This window comes from Bufo gargarizans, chromosome 9 (assembly GCF_014858855.1).
Source record: "Bufo gargarizans isolate SCDJY-AF-19 chromosome 9, ASM1485885v1, whole genome shotgun sequence".
Lineage (NCBI taxonomy): Eukaryota > Metazoa > Chordata > Amphibia > Anura > Bufonidae > Bufo > Bufo gargarizans.
Genome location: NC_058088.1, coordinates 23889101 through 23906832, shown reverse-complemented (window position 1 = coordinate 23906832; position 17732 = coordinate 23889101). Strand labels below are relative to the sequence as shown.

General features: G+C 42.8%; 1 protein-coding gene across 1 annotated transcript; it reads left to right on the top strand.

The window, feature by feature from the left end:
- The first annotated feature begins 1885 nt into the window (after positions 1-1885).
- LOC122946052 (peptidoglycan recognition protein 1-like) lies at positions 1886-10552 on the top strand. The gene is made up of 5 exons (XM_044305355.1): positions 1886-2003; positions 2698-2785; positions 8104-8305; positions 9325-9443; positions 10182-10552. The coding sequence occupies exons 2-5, from the start codon at positions 2737-2739 to the stop codon at positions 10358-10360; spliced, it is 549 nt and encodes a 182-aa protein (XP_044161290.1). The 5' UTR covers positions 1886-2003; positions 2698-2736; the 3' UTR covers positions 10361-10552.
- The last annotated feature ends 7180 nt before the right edge of the window (positions 10553-17732 follow it).

Below are 17732 nucleotides of genomic sequence, written 5' to 3'. Positions count from 1 at the left end.
ACCTAGTGGGACACTACAAGAGCCCTCCAGAACATATCAGCCAATAGTCTATCCAGCACAGCCGTGGGACTCAGCACATCAGGCTGTAGCCACTTTTGCAAGAGGTGGAATAAATCATATTACTGGGGTCTCGCAGGCTCCGCCGGCTTAAACCCCACTGATGTACCCGCTGGGCCCGGACCAACACATTCACCCCCAGTCTTGCCAAAATCTCACCCTTTACTTTTTGGTAGTTGGCCGCTTGATTGTATGGAAAGTCGAAATACATTCTCTGGGAATCAGATGCCAGGAATGGAGTGACGACCTCAGCCCACTGGTTTCGGGGTAGCTTCTCCCCGATGGACACTTTCTCATACATCGCCAGGTAGGTTTCGATGTCGCCTGCGGGGATCTTCTTAGGAATCGCAGCACGGACTGCTTCCCGGGCATCGTGGATTTTAGGGGTTGCTCCTGATGTCTGCAAAGCCATTACATGTTGAAGCAGCAACTGGTTGGTCTCCTGCTGCTGCTTATTAGCCTCGCGTTGCTGCAGGTTTGTCTCTTGCTGCTGCAGATTAGCTTCCATGAGGGTCTTCACAGCAGCCTCCATTTTGTCGTGGGGCACTGGTTGTAATACAGCTGGTGTAATGTACGACATACGACTGTGCCTGGAAAAATGCAGAACCCAAAAATATCGGCGTTCACGCCAGCCTTACTGCTCTTTCCTGCATCAGCCACCCATTGTGGGGGTTCGCTCTGGTAGACATGGTGTGCGGACGCAGTACAGAGGCAAATTATCAGTTCTTAAATCAAACTTCTGTGTTTATTCACACATAAAGCAAAAACAAAACGTCACTATGCAGTCTTGGTGTTAGTTCACACACATTGGAAAGTCCACATAACAAAAATCACCTTGTTGGTAGTTCTGCCTTCAACAGTCCATAGCAGGCTTTTAGGGGGCCCGTTTCCCTTACAGACGGGTCTAAGCCCTCCAGCACGGCACAAGGCTCAGATCCCAGCAAACAGACCTCCTGAGCTCCACTGTCAGACTGAGGTATGTAATTCCCCCCACCTGGCAGTGCTGGCTAGTTTTAGGCCTGGTGAAACCCGGCCTGGATGATGGGGAGTAGTCACCCACCCGGCACTTTGACTACTCCCAGTAAGAGCCGTCCCAGATCAGCTATACAGCCATACTAAGTATTAAGGTGTCAAACAGCATGACACATAAAAAACGGCTCTTACTCCACCAAGGCCAGGAACCTCGGTGACACGTACCTATCATCCACGATGATTCCTTGTACCTTCTTACAACCCCTATACGCATTCACCAGAAATAACTGCAGAAGTCAAATGAGAAAATATTTTTCTAGTCGCACTAAATAAGATACTAAAATATAACACTTGCAGCCCAATAACAAAAAGTTGCAAAAAATGCACCAAAATGATATGCAACTGACAAAACTAGATAATTCCTCAGGCCGATGTTAAAAGCTGAGAACTTTGCCAATATCTTCCAGGCAGGAACATATTGGAGCCCCTCATGCGGAGGCTAACTGTGAGTTGATTCTAGCACGGTTCAGACCCTGTTCACACACCATGGGCAGTTGAGTGGTAGGACCCCATGCTTGCTGAGACACCGTGACGTGGTGCATGAGGGGCTCCGATATGTTCCTGACTGGAAGATTTTGGCAAAGTTCTCAGCTTTTAACATCGGCCTGAGGAATTAGCTAGTATTGTCAGTTGCTTATCATTTTGGTGCATTTTTTGCAGTGATCAGTTATTATAGCTTCATGCAGAAGGAAGTGGAATAATCATCCACAGAATTAGGCATATGTGCCATTATGAACAATGCCATATAATAATGCTAATGCCGTATGCAAATAATTGTTCTGGAGTTTTGTGACAGCCAGATAACACCCATAAAGCAGCGTCCCTCCCTGTCTACACTGAGTGCCAGCTCTCAGGTCTATATGAAGGATGATGAGAGCACCAATTCTCAATATCAGAAGAGATTCTACATAAAGGTGAGTCACATTGCAATCTCACACATTCACTATATCTAAAGATTTTTTTCTAAATCAATATTTATTTCCAATTAGAAGACATTTTATTGCAGCAAAAATTGCAACAGTTCCATTTTAAATGGCTCCACAAGATCATTGCAAAAACAATTTCCACCTGACAAAATCTAGAGACCGTTTAAGGTGCCTGTAGATGATCAGGTTTTTTAGATGGAGTTTTGAAGGTAAACTCAGGTATGGATTCAAACATGAGGATAAGTAAAATCTGTACTATATACTACCTCTGCCTTTTCGATCCACACCTGGTTTTATCTTCAAATCTGCATCTGGAAAATCAAAAGCTTACCATGTATGGACAGCCTAAGACCTCAAAGCCATTTGTGCAGACTTTGTATAGTGCAACAGAATCCCTCTGGGTCAGTATTATAGACCCCATGTTCTGCCGTATGGTAGTTTCATGATGCAGTGTATTTTCCACAGAAGCAATTCATTATTAAAGGTCTTGCAGTTTATAGAATTACATCTTATACTGACTAGGGCTACACCTAGACTTTTTATAGCCTTTTTTGAATGACAGCTGTAGTCCAAACCAGTAAATTCCGAGGAGCTTTCTGAGTACATACACTGAACGTAAACCACAAACCTGATGTGAAAAAACCTGATATATGATCACTTATTGTAACATCTGTCTGTTCAGTCTCTCAGATAACTTTACTGTGTTGAACTTGCATTCACTATGATTCGGCTCATACTACTCCTGGCGGCCCCCTGCGTTATGGCAAATGGTAGGTAATGTTCATATCTTCTATTGAAACCTATTATGGAAAGTGGTTGCGCAACCTCTGTGCCAACCAACCAGTTTCACTTTGGGCTAGGGCGTTATTCTGGTAGTCCCCTGCTTTTTACCCTTTAACCCATGTACAGGGAACTGGATTTTGCTGCATCGGTGCAACCAGACTACTTGGAATTGTACCAGTGTGGTTGGCAGCTGACCCCCACAGAAGTCAAAGACACTGATGTGAAGCACTGAGGGATCAGGCAATACTCGTAGTCAGGGCAGGCAGAGTTCACGCAAATCTGTAAAATTAGTCCAAGGCCATCAGACAGCGGAGGGTCAGAATCGGTAAACAGGCAGAGTTCAGTACATGGGCAGACAAAAAGAACAGCACACCACAACTTGAAAGTAGCAAGCTAGACAATCTAAAGCTCAGGCACCCTCCCACTGGAGAAGGTGCTTTATATATTCTTAAAGGGAACCTGTCACCATGATTTTGCGCACAGAGCTGGGGACATGGGCTGCTAGATGGCCGCTAGCACATCTGCAGTACCCAGGTCCCATAGCTCTCTGTGCCTTTATTGTGTTAAAAAAACGTTTTGATCCATATGCAAATGACCTGATATGAGTCCTGTAGCCGGAGATGCTGTCCTGTAGCCGGAGGGCGGTGCTGGGCTCCTTTACGCTTGACTCATCTCCGGCTACAGGACTCATATCAGGTCATTAGCATATCAATCAAAAGTTTTTTTAACACAATAAAAGCACAGAGAGCTATGGGTCCTGGGTACTGCAGATGTGCTAGCGGCCATCTAGCAGCCCATGTCCCCAGCTCTATGCGCAAAATCATGGTGACAGGTTCCCTTTAAGACAGCCAGCCATAGGATGTGTAAGAATTAGGGAATGTGCAAGCTGGTCCTTCAAGAGCCAGGAAGCGCATATACCCTACTGGCAGGGAGAGCAGGCTGGGCAGAGAAGCACAGGCTTCCGACTACAGTTGAAGAATGAGACTCCGACAGCCAGGCCTGCTGTGGGTTGGGGCTCATGCACACAAACGTATTTTCTTTCCGTGTCCGTTATTTTTTTGCGGACGGTAAGCAAAACCATTTGTTTCAACAGGTCCGCAAAAAAAGTTTAATTGCTCTGTGTGTATTCTGTTTCCATATGTCCGCATTTCTGTTCCGCAAAAAAATAGAACATGTTCTATTATTGTCTGCATTATTAGATTCCTCAAAATACGGAATGCACATGGATCTCATCCGTATTTTTTGCGGCCCACAAAATACATACGGTCATGTGTATGAGCCCTGAGGAAGAGGAGAGGCAGGTGGTCTATGCTGCCAGGCAGGAGTGGGAAGATGAGTAGAGTTACACCCGTTCCCTCCCAAGAGAGTCCAGGAGAGTGGGACAGCGGCGGGCATCGGCTACCGTGCTAACAAACATGATTATTTTTTTTTTTTATTAATTTATGTGGCCCATTCACTGTTACTAAGGCTGGACCTACACCTATACTTTTTGTAGCACTTTTGATTGATTTTAACTATCGAGTGACAGCTGCAGTGATTGCCTACAAATCAATCTATTGCTTTGGACTACAGCTAGAGCTCAATATTCAAAATCAATTAAAAGCACTACAAAAAGTATAGGTATAGCTCCAGCTTAAGCATTTCACTGGGTGGTACAGACTGCATTGCCCATACCACATCACCAAAGCACTGCTCAGAGTGTCGGAGGAGTCGTTCCTTCCTCCCAAGAAGGAACACTTTATATTAAGAGTAGTTACATGTGGATTTTGACATGTATTTGCTGTGGATTTTCCCTTTGATATTGCAAGGGTGAAACAAGCAGCGGAAATCCGCAGCATAAAGTTACTTCCTCTGGATTTAAAATCTGTACTGCGCGCCAAAAATTTCTGTTGTGGAAATTTTCTCTAGAGCGTGGATTATATTTTTTAAAATCTTAGCTGCTACTGTATATGCTTCAGGTTTTCTGCTGCAATTCCATAGCAGAAAATCCACAGAGAATATGACACATGTGGCCAAACCTTTGGCTCTTGCACACGACTAAGTCATAATAGGGCTGTCATAGGATTCTGTGAAGGCTGTACTGTACATACGAATGCTTCTAATTTGATATGGACCATAGGTTCCATGTTCCATTAGATGCCATATATACACAGAACCGGACTGTGATGTATCTATACACTCCTTAAAATTTAAATTGCAACACCAAGAAGGAAAAGTCATGGAATCATAGAAATCACAGACTCACTAATGATAAAAAAATGTAATCAAAATATAAAAAACATCTAAATTTATTCAGTATCGAATATGAGCACCATGCATATAATTACACACCCTCACGCCTTGGCATGCTATCAATTAGGTTATTAATGGTTCTGCTGAATGCACTTAAGCATGCAGATCATCAAGATCCACCGCTGGCAGAGCCATTTGCAATTGCAGACCAATGACATCACAGATGTGCTCAATGGGAGAAGTGGTGGCATGAGGTCAATTGAACACCTGTAGCTGGACGTCTAGCTCAGTGTTGTGCAAACTCCTTCTCATGGTTTGTGTAGACACTGTTTGGGGTCCTAGGCTTGGGATGTGACATCCAATTTCAGTTATGCTACAGAGTGGATCACTACGCGCCATTCTTCTAATCAGATGATCCATCCATGCAAAAGTTCGCCTCTAAGCTCCTCTTGCTGTCATTCCGGATTGTTGTTGTTCTCCCAACCACCGGGACGCACAACATTGAACAGTGCTGACATCTTGGATTAGGCATCTAACGATCTGCCCAATTCTGTCAATCTCAATTTGCGACAAGTGGCGCTAATTGGTATATTGAAGAACAGGAGGCAGTGTGCAATTATCCTACGTGACTTGATCCAATTTTTGAGGTTTCATGTGGCTTTTATGCCCCTCCTATGTGCCACAGATTGGAGCTAGTTGCTTAAAAATTTGACCATCTGCAGATCTTAGCAACACCTGCTACTTCCTCAATTTGCATGAGACACACATTAATGGCAACTTCTTACTTTTTTCCTCCGTTTTTCCAACCAGGTCCCCCACTTATCAGCTGTTTGAGAAGGCAGCTGCACTCGCAGTAGCACTGTGGCCTTCTCCAGTTTTCCCTAGGCCATGTGACGTCACATTCATCGGCAACATGACCTTAGGTGCAGCTCAGCCCCGTTGAAGTGAAAGGGTCTGGCCTGTGATACCAAGCACAGCTTCTATACAATGTAAGGCGCTGTGCTTGGTGAGCTAAGAGAAGGCTGCGGCACTACTGTGAGCTCTTCTGCCATCTCAAACATCTGATCAGCAGGGTTCCCAGTTGCCGGACCCCCACCAATCAGATACAGATTTTTTGCTAGTAGCCTCACTATTCACCGGGTGAGTTTTTTTCTTTCTTTCTTGCTTCTTTAAAAGAAAAAAAGCTGTAGGATCAACTTGCAGGATAAAGGGCTGGATGGACAGATGTCTTTTTTCAGCCTTACCAACTATGGGGCGCATTTTAGACGCCTATACCTGGCAGTGGATCCGCTGGAGTTATGAAGAGTTTACTGGCTCTACATAACTTTGGTGGATCCTCCGCCACTTCTAAATGTAAGATGTGCGTTTGTTGTGCGTTTTTTGCAGCATTTTTAATGTCGTTTTGTGACACGTCTTTTTTTTAACCAATGGGTGTTCACTTCAATGCAAAACTGCATTTTCAACGTGAGGTTCTTTATACGGATCTGCACCAAAAAATGTGTGGAAAATGCACAAATAAACACGTGGAGTTGTATTTTTATGCTTCCTATTAATTTTAGCTGATGCTGACCCAAGATATTCCCTATCTGGCTTCTTTTTTCCATGTGTTAAAAAGCAAATGCTCCTTCCCCAAATGAATGGGAGGCTGTTTTGAGACTTTTTTTTAGCTGATTTTGAGGCAGAAATGCTCCAAAACCAGTGCCAAAAAACTCATTGTGAACTGGCCATTCCACTGCCTGATGTTCAGGCACATTATCGCTAACGGGCATTCATACAAACACTTGTTAGCGATTATCTGCCTGTGTAAAGGTGCTGCTGATTACTTGATGAGCGAGTGATCATTTGTGCAGACACCTACAACCTTGTTTGCGATTGTGCCATCATAAAACAATGATTCTATGGGGATGAGCAATGGCATTAGCGATCGCTCCTTCCCATACTGTGGAGAAGATCACTGCATGTAAATGCAGCTTTCTTCTCCAGTAACCAGTAGGCAATTGTCAAGAAGGAACACTTCCTTCCCGACAATCACTTGCTACATCAGACCATGTAAAGGGGCCTTTAGAAAGATTTGCTTGTGTTACGTACTTCTCCTCTTCATCCTATGGCAAGAGAGATGATGCACAACCTCATTTATCTAGCTCTAGGTCAGGCTTATGTCACAAAGATCACTTAAAGTGGTTTTCCAAGACTTTGCAATTGATGACCTATCCTCAGTATAGGTCATCAGTATCTGATTGGTGGGAGTCTGACACCCAGGCCTCCCGCCAATCAGCTGTTTGAGAAGGCATCGGAACTTGCAGTAGCGTCCTTGCCTTCTTTAATCTTTTCCTAGGCCAATGACGGCATGTTCATCAGTCACGTGACCTAGGAGCAACTCAGCCCCATAGAATTGAACGGGGTTAAGCTGCGATACCAAGCACAGCTGCTATACAGTGTACGGCCCTGGTCTTGTTGAGCACAGGAGCACTATTGACTTCTCAAACAGCTAATCGGCGAGGGTCCCGGGTGGTGCACTCTGAGTGTTCAGATACTAATGACTTATCCTGAGGATAGGTGACTAGGCAGCACAGTGGCTCAGTGGTTCACACTGGTGCCTTGCAGCTCTGGGGTCTTGGGTTTGATTCCGACCAAGAACAACATCTGCATGGAGTTTGTATGTTCTCCTCATGTTTGTGTGGGTTTCCTCTGGGTACTCCGGTTTCTTCCCACACTCCAAAGACATCCTGATAGGGAACTTAGAGTGTGAGCCCCTTTGGGGACAGAGTGATGATAATGTCTGTAAAGTGCTGTGGAATATAGTACCGGTAGAGTTTGTGCATCAAACAGACCAGCCCTGTCCATGGTGCACCAAAAGCTTTAATTGCATGAAAATAGCTCAGGATTAGAGGACCAGATTTTCAAAAGAAAGGTATGGTTATGTTTTGGGATCACCTGTCACACCTTTTCATTTTGGAGGTGACAGACTCCAAGCATCTTTGGGCAATTTCCTTACAAACATACTGTAAAAAGCTATAATCAGTGTTTACCTTCTTGAACATTGAGCATATTTAACCTTTCCTTATTCTTTAAGGTTGTCCACCCATTGTAAGCAGGGCTCAGTGGGGTGCGAAGAGCCCTAAGTGCACAAAAAGGCTGCCTACTCCTGTTCCTAATGTGGTCATCCACCACACGGCAGGGGCCTTCTGCAATTCCAGGTCGAAATGTAACACACAAGTCAGGAATATACAAAACTTTCATATGAATTCTAGAGGCTGGTGTGACATCGGCTACAAGTAAGAGACAAAACAATCGTAATAACCAAATGGTCTTCAGAGAATAAGGCTGGAAATGATGGTAGAATGAAGAATAAATATGTTACAGCTCTATGTGGTCAGGCACATGGGCAAATTATGATTTTATACAAACCCTGTGGAGCCATAATACATCACCCACAGGAATGTATGAGGCTTTACTATATCTCCTTACTGTGCCTTAATTTCATATAAATGTGTAAGGAAATCTTTTCTGGCAGATTATATATCTAAACATCTAAATCCAATAAAACAAGATATATAATAAAAGTGATAATATAATAATAATGGCACGTCCCATTGTATGCTAATTTATGGAGATACTTCCTTAAAAGAGAAGTCTATGACTCTGAGGTGCCATTTAGTTTTCCGCACATGGTTCTGCAGTAACTAATATTTTCTTTGGGATCATGTGAAAGATGACAGATTGACAGATAGCTTACCTGTATTTTGATTGAGAAGAGGGAGAAGACTAGTGTTGAGCAAACTTGTGTTTTCAAGTTTGGAGTACAAGTTTCAGGTTATCTAAGGATTCCATTATGGATTTCGCTACCATCTACCATAACTTATGGTCCATGGTAGCAGAATCCATAAGGGAATCCTCAGATAACATGAACCTTGTACGCCGAACTTGAAACACAAAGTCACTAATCCCTAGAGAAGACCACTACCAAACTCATCTGGCAGCAGTTTATCTCCCCGAGTACAAAAGTATCAAACATATTGCCCGGTCCTTACCTCCACCTAGATTTACCATCAGGGGAGAGTTAGGAGACCCACACATTTGATGAAAATCAACAGCTTCAGCCAACATGCATCAAATATGTGTGGCCAACGTAAGTCCTAAATAAAGCAAATATAGAAATGGATGAGAGGAGATTGATATTGAACCAATACTGTTACCTGGGAGGCTTCATTATAAAATTATAAAACGTACTAGAGTAGATAATATAAATGTACTAGGGTAGATAATATAATAATTTATACCATTCTGCACATAGTTTCCTGATTGGAGAGGACGGCGCTGTGTATGAAGGCCGAGGATGGAAAACCCATGGATCACATGCATTAACCTACAACCCCATCTCCATCGGAATCAGCTTTATAGGATCCTTTGATGGTAAGTGGGGGGTGATGATCAATGATGGTTATTTTGGGGGCAATATCAAGTGATAGTTGTTGTGGCTTTGTTGTCATTTATCTGTCTGTGAAACAGTTGGTGTAAAATACTTGGTATAAAATCTCACTCAATTCTTCAGTCTTGTGCATAAAGGGAGCCTTTCATCAAGAAATTTACTGTAACACGAGGCACAGTGTCTTGTAGGGCTAGCTCAGGTGAATGTAGTGATACTGTTCAGTTAACGATCCATTGTTTCATTCTGGAGAAAAGGCACTTTTAATCCATATGCAAATTAATACTTCGATGCACTAAAGATGGACCCAAGTCACTGCGCACCCTTGCTCTTCCTGCTTCCTCTGACCGCAACCCTTCAACTTCTTGATTGACAGGGCCAGGCAAGATGAGTATGCGACAACCTGGCCCGGCCAATCAAGAGGGAGAGAGGTGATCTAGAAGAGGAAGCAGGAGATGGAAGGGTGCTCAGTGTACTTACCTGCTTATTTGTATATGGATTAACATAAGCTCATATCTCTGTTTAACTGATCTGGCTGTTCTGGCAAAGAATCCAGAACTGGTGGTGTGAACCCACTCTTAAAAGCATTAGTTTCTCCAAAATCAATGGATCGTTGAAAGGTATCATTACATTCGGCTGAGCTAGCCATACAAGGCACTGTATCTGGTTTAACAGAGACTTTCCTGATTATAGATTTCCTTCTAAGCTCTCTCTTGTCTTCTCAGGTCGTGCTCCCAATACTGCTGCTCTTAATGCAGCTAAGCGTCTCATCGCTTGTGGAGTCTCCAAAAATTTCATCAGAAAAGCTTATACACTGAAGGGACATCGCAATGTAATGAAAACAGGTTGTCCAGGAAATCGCTTGTACAAGATCATTCAGGGTTGGCCACGCTTTAAAGCTTAAGAGCAATGTCCGGAGATACTGAAGACTCTTTAAAGCTTCATGAAAAGCCAAAGCTAAGAAGATGCTGAGAATATGCAACGCTGAATATGCCATGTCCAATTCTCCGAACATTGGTGTCCATATACATGCTTGTACAGAGCGCCTGACATTTCTTCTTCATACATTCATTAAAGGTCTTTCAATATCTCTTTATATTGTTGACACTTTTCTTTAGTACAGTTTTAGTCCAATGGCTAAATTAATGGGAAGCAAAAAGTTGTCCCAAACCACATCCAGGGTGACTATCATGATCACAAACCTGTTGAAGTTGTTTCTTTGACCTAACAGCATCTTAAAGGGCTTCCAGGTTTCTTATTTATGAACACATCACTTAGAATGATCAGGATATGATATTTTTGGAGCAGCAATAGCTGGAACCTTCTCTTACATTCCCATGAGCAAGTGGTAACAAGAGCAAAGTATGTCCTAAAGGGTCTTACACATCAGTATAGATCCAAAATGGCAATACACCGAGTACACAGCTCTGAGTATACTTAGATATTAAAGGGGTATTCTGGCTTCATGAAATTAATGGCCTGGCGGCTGTCTGCAAAAGCCCCCATATTACCTTTCTGTGTGGATGAGGAGCGGAGCTCCATCACCACTGTTGTCTTCCCACATTTCACAAATTTAAAGGAAAAAGGGGACAAAATTATCAAAAGTATGAACTTTTGTATGGAATGTAAATCAGTCATCGGCAGGCACCTTCTACATCGGTACAAGCTGCATGTTTCATGGGCTTCTTATAATTGTTTCTCTATGCAATAGCATTATACAAAAGAATGCATAATATAATTGTGATGCCAATGCTCATTATTGATTCTGCCACATAAAAAAACAATAAAAATGTAAAAAAAAACAAAAAAAAACATCATGCTCAATATTGCATTGTTTGAGGCCAAAATTGGTGAAGACAATTTTCATCCTGACAGTTCCCACATTTACAGATTACACCAGTGCGACAAATCTGTGCAAGTAAGGGTCAGTTTTCTCATCACTTGTAACCAAGAAGACATAGATTGGATCAAACATATTTAATACATTAACTGAAAATGGTGCCCACAGCAGATGTAGATTTGATTGTCTGTTGGACTGAGGGGTCAAAATGCACCAGACTGATTGACTCGAACGTGATTGGTCCAGGTCCAAATGCGGCTCCCTTGATCCGAACTGACTGCATGATAGTGTTTTATGATACAGTCAGTACGTATCGGATCATGGGTCTAATGTACTGTACTGACATGATGAGCACACTGCCCCGGGATCAGATAGGAACTGACCAGGGGCTGCCTGAGCCCTGTTTATGACTGCCTAACAATCTGATGTTCTCAGCATGAATTTAAGAGCATTATGTACTTATGCATGTACCCTGGTTTTTGGTTCTGCAGTATTTTGTGCAGTCTTTTGACCCTGCCTACTTGTGTTAGCCCATCTTCTGTCAATTTGGACCTGCCAACAACTTGGGACCACTTTTAGTTTTTCGTTCTAGAGCCACATTAAGTTCACACTGGAATAGTGGTGAGCAGCATAGGCAATATTAGTTTTCGCAATATTTTGTGAATTTTTGGCCTAATATTCGCCATAAATTAGCAAATTCTAGAATTCGTGATCTTCAGTCATTATTTTCTTGATTGCGAAAATTGGCAATGTATTATGCGCGTACAAAACAGGCGTGGCTCACTTCTGCTACATTTTTTAAGCGGCTAGAAGTTTCCTGAGACTGAAGAAAATGGTTGGCAGCAACTTTCGTGACTGTGAGGAAGAACTCCTGATCACTGTAAGTAATTTTACATTGCAGCACATTTCACCTGCATGGCAGAACAATAGCTTTATATGCAGATAGAGTACTCCAATATATTCCCAGCACAGTACAGTAATACCTATCACAGTACAGAAAAACAGACAGAAATTTTTATTTTATTTTTTCAAAGACTAAATACAAAGACACTAATCCCTATCACAGCACAGTAATTCCTATCACACTACCTAACACCCTGCACTGGAACCTATCAGCTACACTATATCACTAATTAACCTAGTATTAACCTACACTGAGTATCTCCCACTAACTATCTGTATTATACATATATGAGCTAACTAACTAACTATCTAATGTAATTGAATAAGGATCCAGATGACTCAGCAAAGCACAGAGCACAGCAATGACACTTGTTAAAGGGTATATTAATTAATAATATTTTGGCTTAATATCAATAATTAATATTAATAAATAGGTGTAGATCATCTATTCTTGACTCCGCCTATTTATTCTTTATTCTACCTGTTGCTCTATCTTAGACGCACACAGTAATACACTAACAGCACTCTAATAAACCTAACTACACTAGCACAATACCATCTACAATTCCACCCCAAAATCTATCTAAATATACACTTACACACACACATACTAGCAGCACCCATCCACCTGACGCTAGACTGTCCCTACGGGATAAAAGGGGTAAATACAATTAGGGGCAAATTCAGGGATTGGGTAATGCAGGGGTTAAAAGGATATGGGGTTGGTGGTATAGGGCATGCAGGGGTTAATTCAGGGGTAAAAGGATAAAGTGTTGGTGGTATAGGGTTGTGGCAGTGGGAAAAGGGTTAATATTTCAGGGGTTATGGTGTTGGTGGTATAGGGTTAATCTTGGTGGATGCAGGGGTTAAAGATATTGGTGGCAGTGGGACAGGGTTAATATATTGCATGGATTGGAGGATGCAGGGTTTAAAGATATTGGTGGCAGTGGGAAAGGGTTAAATAATATTGCTGGGATACTCAGACAGCCTTAAGGGGTTAATGCTCGTTCCTAGGGGGTGGTTCTTGCTTCAGTTGGGTTGCTTGGCTCAACTGATGAGCGCTCAACTGATGAGCGCTCCGCTGCCGGACTATTTAAATCCGGCGGCGCTCGCTCCTGAGCCTGCAGTACATGTGGGCTGGTGCAGTGATATGACATCACCACACCAGCCTGCGCATACTGGCGCTTCAAATAGAAGGATCGCTTTGATCCTCCTGCCTTTGAAGGACCTCGTCCCTCTGGCGCTATAATTACAGCACCGGAGGAATGCGGCATACAGGGGCAGGGGAGCTTTTTGTTCCCCTGTCCTTGTTATGCATAACATCTCTGGCCCTGCAGGAGGTGTTTAGCAAAAGGCAGAGGGTCTCTTTGGTCCTCTGTCTTTTGATATGCCCACAACTGGACACTTGTCCAGTTATCTGGGCGGCATCTCTCCTCTGCAGGACACTAATCAGCTGGGGGGGCACACATGGACCGCACTTAAGTATATACTGGGCCCATATACAGGGGACATACAGACGTGGACAAAATTGTTGGTACCCTTTGGTCAATGAAAGAAAAAGTCACAATGGTCACAGAAATAACTTTAATCTGACAAAAGTAATAATAAATTAAAATTCTATAAATGTTAACCAATGAAAGTCAGACATTGTTTTTCAACCATGCTTCAACAGAATTATGTAAAAAAATAAACTCATGAAACAGGCATGGACAAAAATGATGGTACCCCTAACTTAATATTTTGTTGCGCAACCTTTTGAGGCAATCACTGCAATCAAACGCTTCCTGTAACTGTCAATGAGACATCTGCACCTCTCAGCAGGTATTTTGGCCCACTCCTCATGAGCAAACTGCTCCAGTTGTGTCCGGTTTGAAGGGTGCCTTTTCCAGACTGCATGTTTCAGCTCCTTCCAAAGATGCTCAATAGGATTGAGGTCAGGGCTCATAGAAGGCCACTTTAGAATAGTCCAATTTTTTCCTCTTAGCCATTCTTGGGTGTTTTTAGCGGTGTGTTTTGGGTCATTGTCCTGTTGCAAGACCCATGACCTGCGACTGAGACCAAGCTTTCTGACACTGGCTAGTACATTTCTCTCTAGAATTCCTTGATAGTCTTGAGATTTCATTGTACCCTGCACAGATTCAAGACACCCTGTGCCAGACGCAGCAAAGCAGCCCCAGAACATAACAGAGCCTCCTCCATGTTTCACAGTAGGGACAGTGTTCTTTTCTTGATATGCTTCATTTTTTCGTCTGTGAACATACAGCTGATGTGCCTTGGCAAAAACTTCGATTTTTGTCTCATCTGTCCACAGGACATTCTCCCAGAAGCTTTGTGGCTTGTCAACATGTAGTTTGGCATATTCCAGTCTTGCTTTTTTATGATTCGTTTTCAACAATGGTGTCCTCCTTGGTCGTCTCCCATGTAGTCCACTTTGGCTCAAACAACGACGGATGGTGCGATCTGACACTGATGTTCCTTGAGCATGAAGTTCACCTTGAATCTCTTTAGAAGTCTTTCTAGGCTCTTTTGTTACCATTCGGATTATCCGTCTCTTAGATTTGTCATCAATTTTCCTCCTGCGGCCACGTCCAGGGAGGTTGGCTACAGTCCCATGGATCTTAAACTTATGAATAATATGTGCAACTGTACTCACAGGAACATCTAGTTGCTTGGAGATGGTCTTATAGCCTTTACCTTTAACATGCTTGTCTATAATTTTCTTTCTGATCTCTTGAGACAGCTCTTTCCTTTGCTTCCTCTGGTCCATGTCGAGTGTGGTACACACCATATCACCAAACAACACAGTGATTACCTGGAGCCATATATATAGGCCCAATGGCTGATTACAAGGTTGTAGACACCTGTGATGCTAATTAGTGGACACACCTTGAATTAACATGTCCCTTTGGTCACATTATGTTCTGTGTTTTCTAGGGGTACCATCATTTTTGTCCATGCCTGTTTCATGAGTTTATTTTTTTACATAATTCTGTTGAAGCATGGTTGAAAAACAATGTCTGACTTTCATTGGTTAACATTTATAGAATTTTAATTTATTATTACTTTTGTCAGATTAAAGTTATTTCTGTGACCATTGTGACTTTTTCTTTCATTGACCAAAGGGTACCAACAATTTTGTCCACGTCTGTATACTGAGACTGGGAAAATTATACATATATCCAGGGGATATACATATATAATATAAGTATATATACTTTATATACAGTACAGACCAAAAGTTTGGACACACCTTCTCATTCAAAGAGTTTTCTTTATTTTCATGACTATGAAAATTGTAGATTCACACTGAAGGCATCAAAACTATGAATTAACACATGTGGAATTATATACATAACAAAAAGGTGTGAAACAACTGAAAATATGTCATATTCTAGGTTCTTCAAAGTAGCCACCTTTTGCTTTGATTACTGCTTTGCACACTCTTGGCATTCTCTTGATGAGCTTCAAGAGGTAGTCACCTGAAATGGTTTTCACTTCACAGGTGTGCCCTGTCAGGTTTAATAAGTGGGATTTCTTGCCTTATAAATGGGGTTGGGACCATCAGTTGCGTTGTGGAGAAGTCAGGTGGATACACAGCTGATAGTCCTACTGAATAGACTGTTAGAATTTGTATTATGGCAAGAAAAAAGCAGCTAAGTAAAGAAAAACGAGTGGCCATCATTACTTTAAGAAATGAAGGTCAGTCAGTCCGAAAAATTGGGAAAACTTTGAAAGTGTCCCCAAGTGCAGTCACAAAAACCATCAAGCGCTAAAAAGAAACTGGCTCACATGCAGACCGCCCCAGGAAAAGAAAGACCAAGAGTCACCTCTGCTGCGGAGGATAAGTTCATCCAAGTCACCAGCCTCAGAAATCACAGGTTAACATCAGCTCAGATTAGAGACCAGGTCAATGCCACACAGAGTTCTAGCAGCAGACACATCTCTAGAACAACTGTTAAGAGGAGACTGTGAATCAGGCCTTCATGGTAGAATATCTGCTAGGAAACCACTGCTAAGGACAGGCAACAAGCAGAAGAGACTTGTTTGGGCTAAAGAACACAAGGGATAGTTATCTTAAATTCCAAGGAGGACAACAGCTCCTTTCTGACACCCAGCCGCGGAATCAGCCAGGCCTGGCTGATTTTTGCAGACCCCCAGGCCGGGAGCGCAAGGAGGTTTATTTCTTATTAAAGAACACAAGGAATGGACATTAGACCAGTGGAAATCTGTGCTTTGGTCTGATGAGTCCAAATTTGAGATCTTTGGCTCCAACCACCGTGTGCGACGCAGAAAAGGTGAACGGATGGACTCTACATGCCTGGTTCCCACCGTGAAGCATGGAGGAGGAGGTGTGATGGTGTGGGGGTGCTTTGGTGACACTGTTGGGGATTTATTCAAAATTGAAGGCATACTGAACCAGCATGGCTACCACAGCATCTTGCAGCGGCATTCTATTCCATCCGGTTTGCGTTTAGTTGGACCATCATTTATTTTTCAACAGGACAATGACCCCAAACACACCTCCAGGCTGTGTAAGAGCTATTTGTCCATGAAGGAGAGTGATGGGGTGCTGAACCAGATGACCTGGCCTCCACAGTCACCAGACCTGAACCCAATCGAGATGGTTTGGGGTGAGCTGGACCGCAGAGTGAAGGCAAAAGGGCCAACAAGTGCTAAGCATCTCTGGGAACTCCTTCAAGACTGTTGGAAGACCATTTCAGGTGACTACCTCTTGAAGCTCATCAAGAGAATGCCAAGAGTGTGCAAAGCACTAATCAAAGCAAAAGGTGGCTACTTTGAAGAACCTAGAATATGACATATTTTCAGTTGTTTCACACTTTTTTGTTATGTATATAATTCCACATGTGTTAATTCATAGTTTTGTTGCCTTCAGTGTGAATCTACAATTTTCATAGTCATGAAAATGTCACGGACGGTGTACAGGAAACAAGACAAAGCAACATGCATATATGACTCACTGGATTCAAAGCTAAGGAACCAAAAGGGAGACCCCTGCACAAGACCTGAGACTTTCCCTGGCTGCTCAGCCTATGCAAAGATCCCAGAGGTGGATGGTTGCATATCCACGTACCTTGACTATATAACCCCTGAACACCCTACAATAGTGAGGGGACACGACCACCGGCTCCCTACACCAGACACGGAGGGAGTCAGGGTCACCTGGGATCTAGCAAACAGAAAATAACAGATAAATGTTCAGCACTTAACTTTGTAGCAGACTGGAAAACAGGATCAGCATGCACACACACTCCAGGAAGTAGTATAAGCCGCCCAGTAATGCATTATGGGGAGGAATTTAAAGGGAAGCAATCAGTCCAACTACATGACAGCTGAGAGAGGCTAACGAGATGAGGAACTGAACAGCACAACAAAGAAAACTCAAGGAGGAGGTTCTGAAAGGCTTCTGTCAGAGCTTCTCAGCTGTCTGGTTGTGACAGAAAATAAAGAAAACTCTTTGAATGAGAAGGTGTGTCCAAACTTTTGGTCTGTACTGTATATATATATACTGTTT

What these genes read in the sequence shown, in the direction of transcription:
- LOC122946052 (XM_044305355.1), top strand. Translation starts at nt 2,737, where the DNA reads ATGATTCGGCTCATACTACTCCTGGCGGCCCCCTGCGTTATGGCAAAT. An exon ending in CCCCTGCGTTATGGCAAATG is followed by an intron (nt 2,786 to 8,103) that starts GTAGGTAATGTT and finishes TTATTCTTTAAG; the next exon opens with GTTGTCCACCCATTGTAAGC. An exon ending in TGGTGTGACATCGGCTACAA is followed by an intron (nt 8,306 to 9,324) that starts GTAAGAGACAAA and finishes TTCTGCACATAG; the next exon opens with TTTCCTGATTGGAGAGGACG.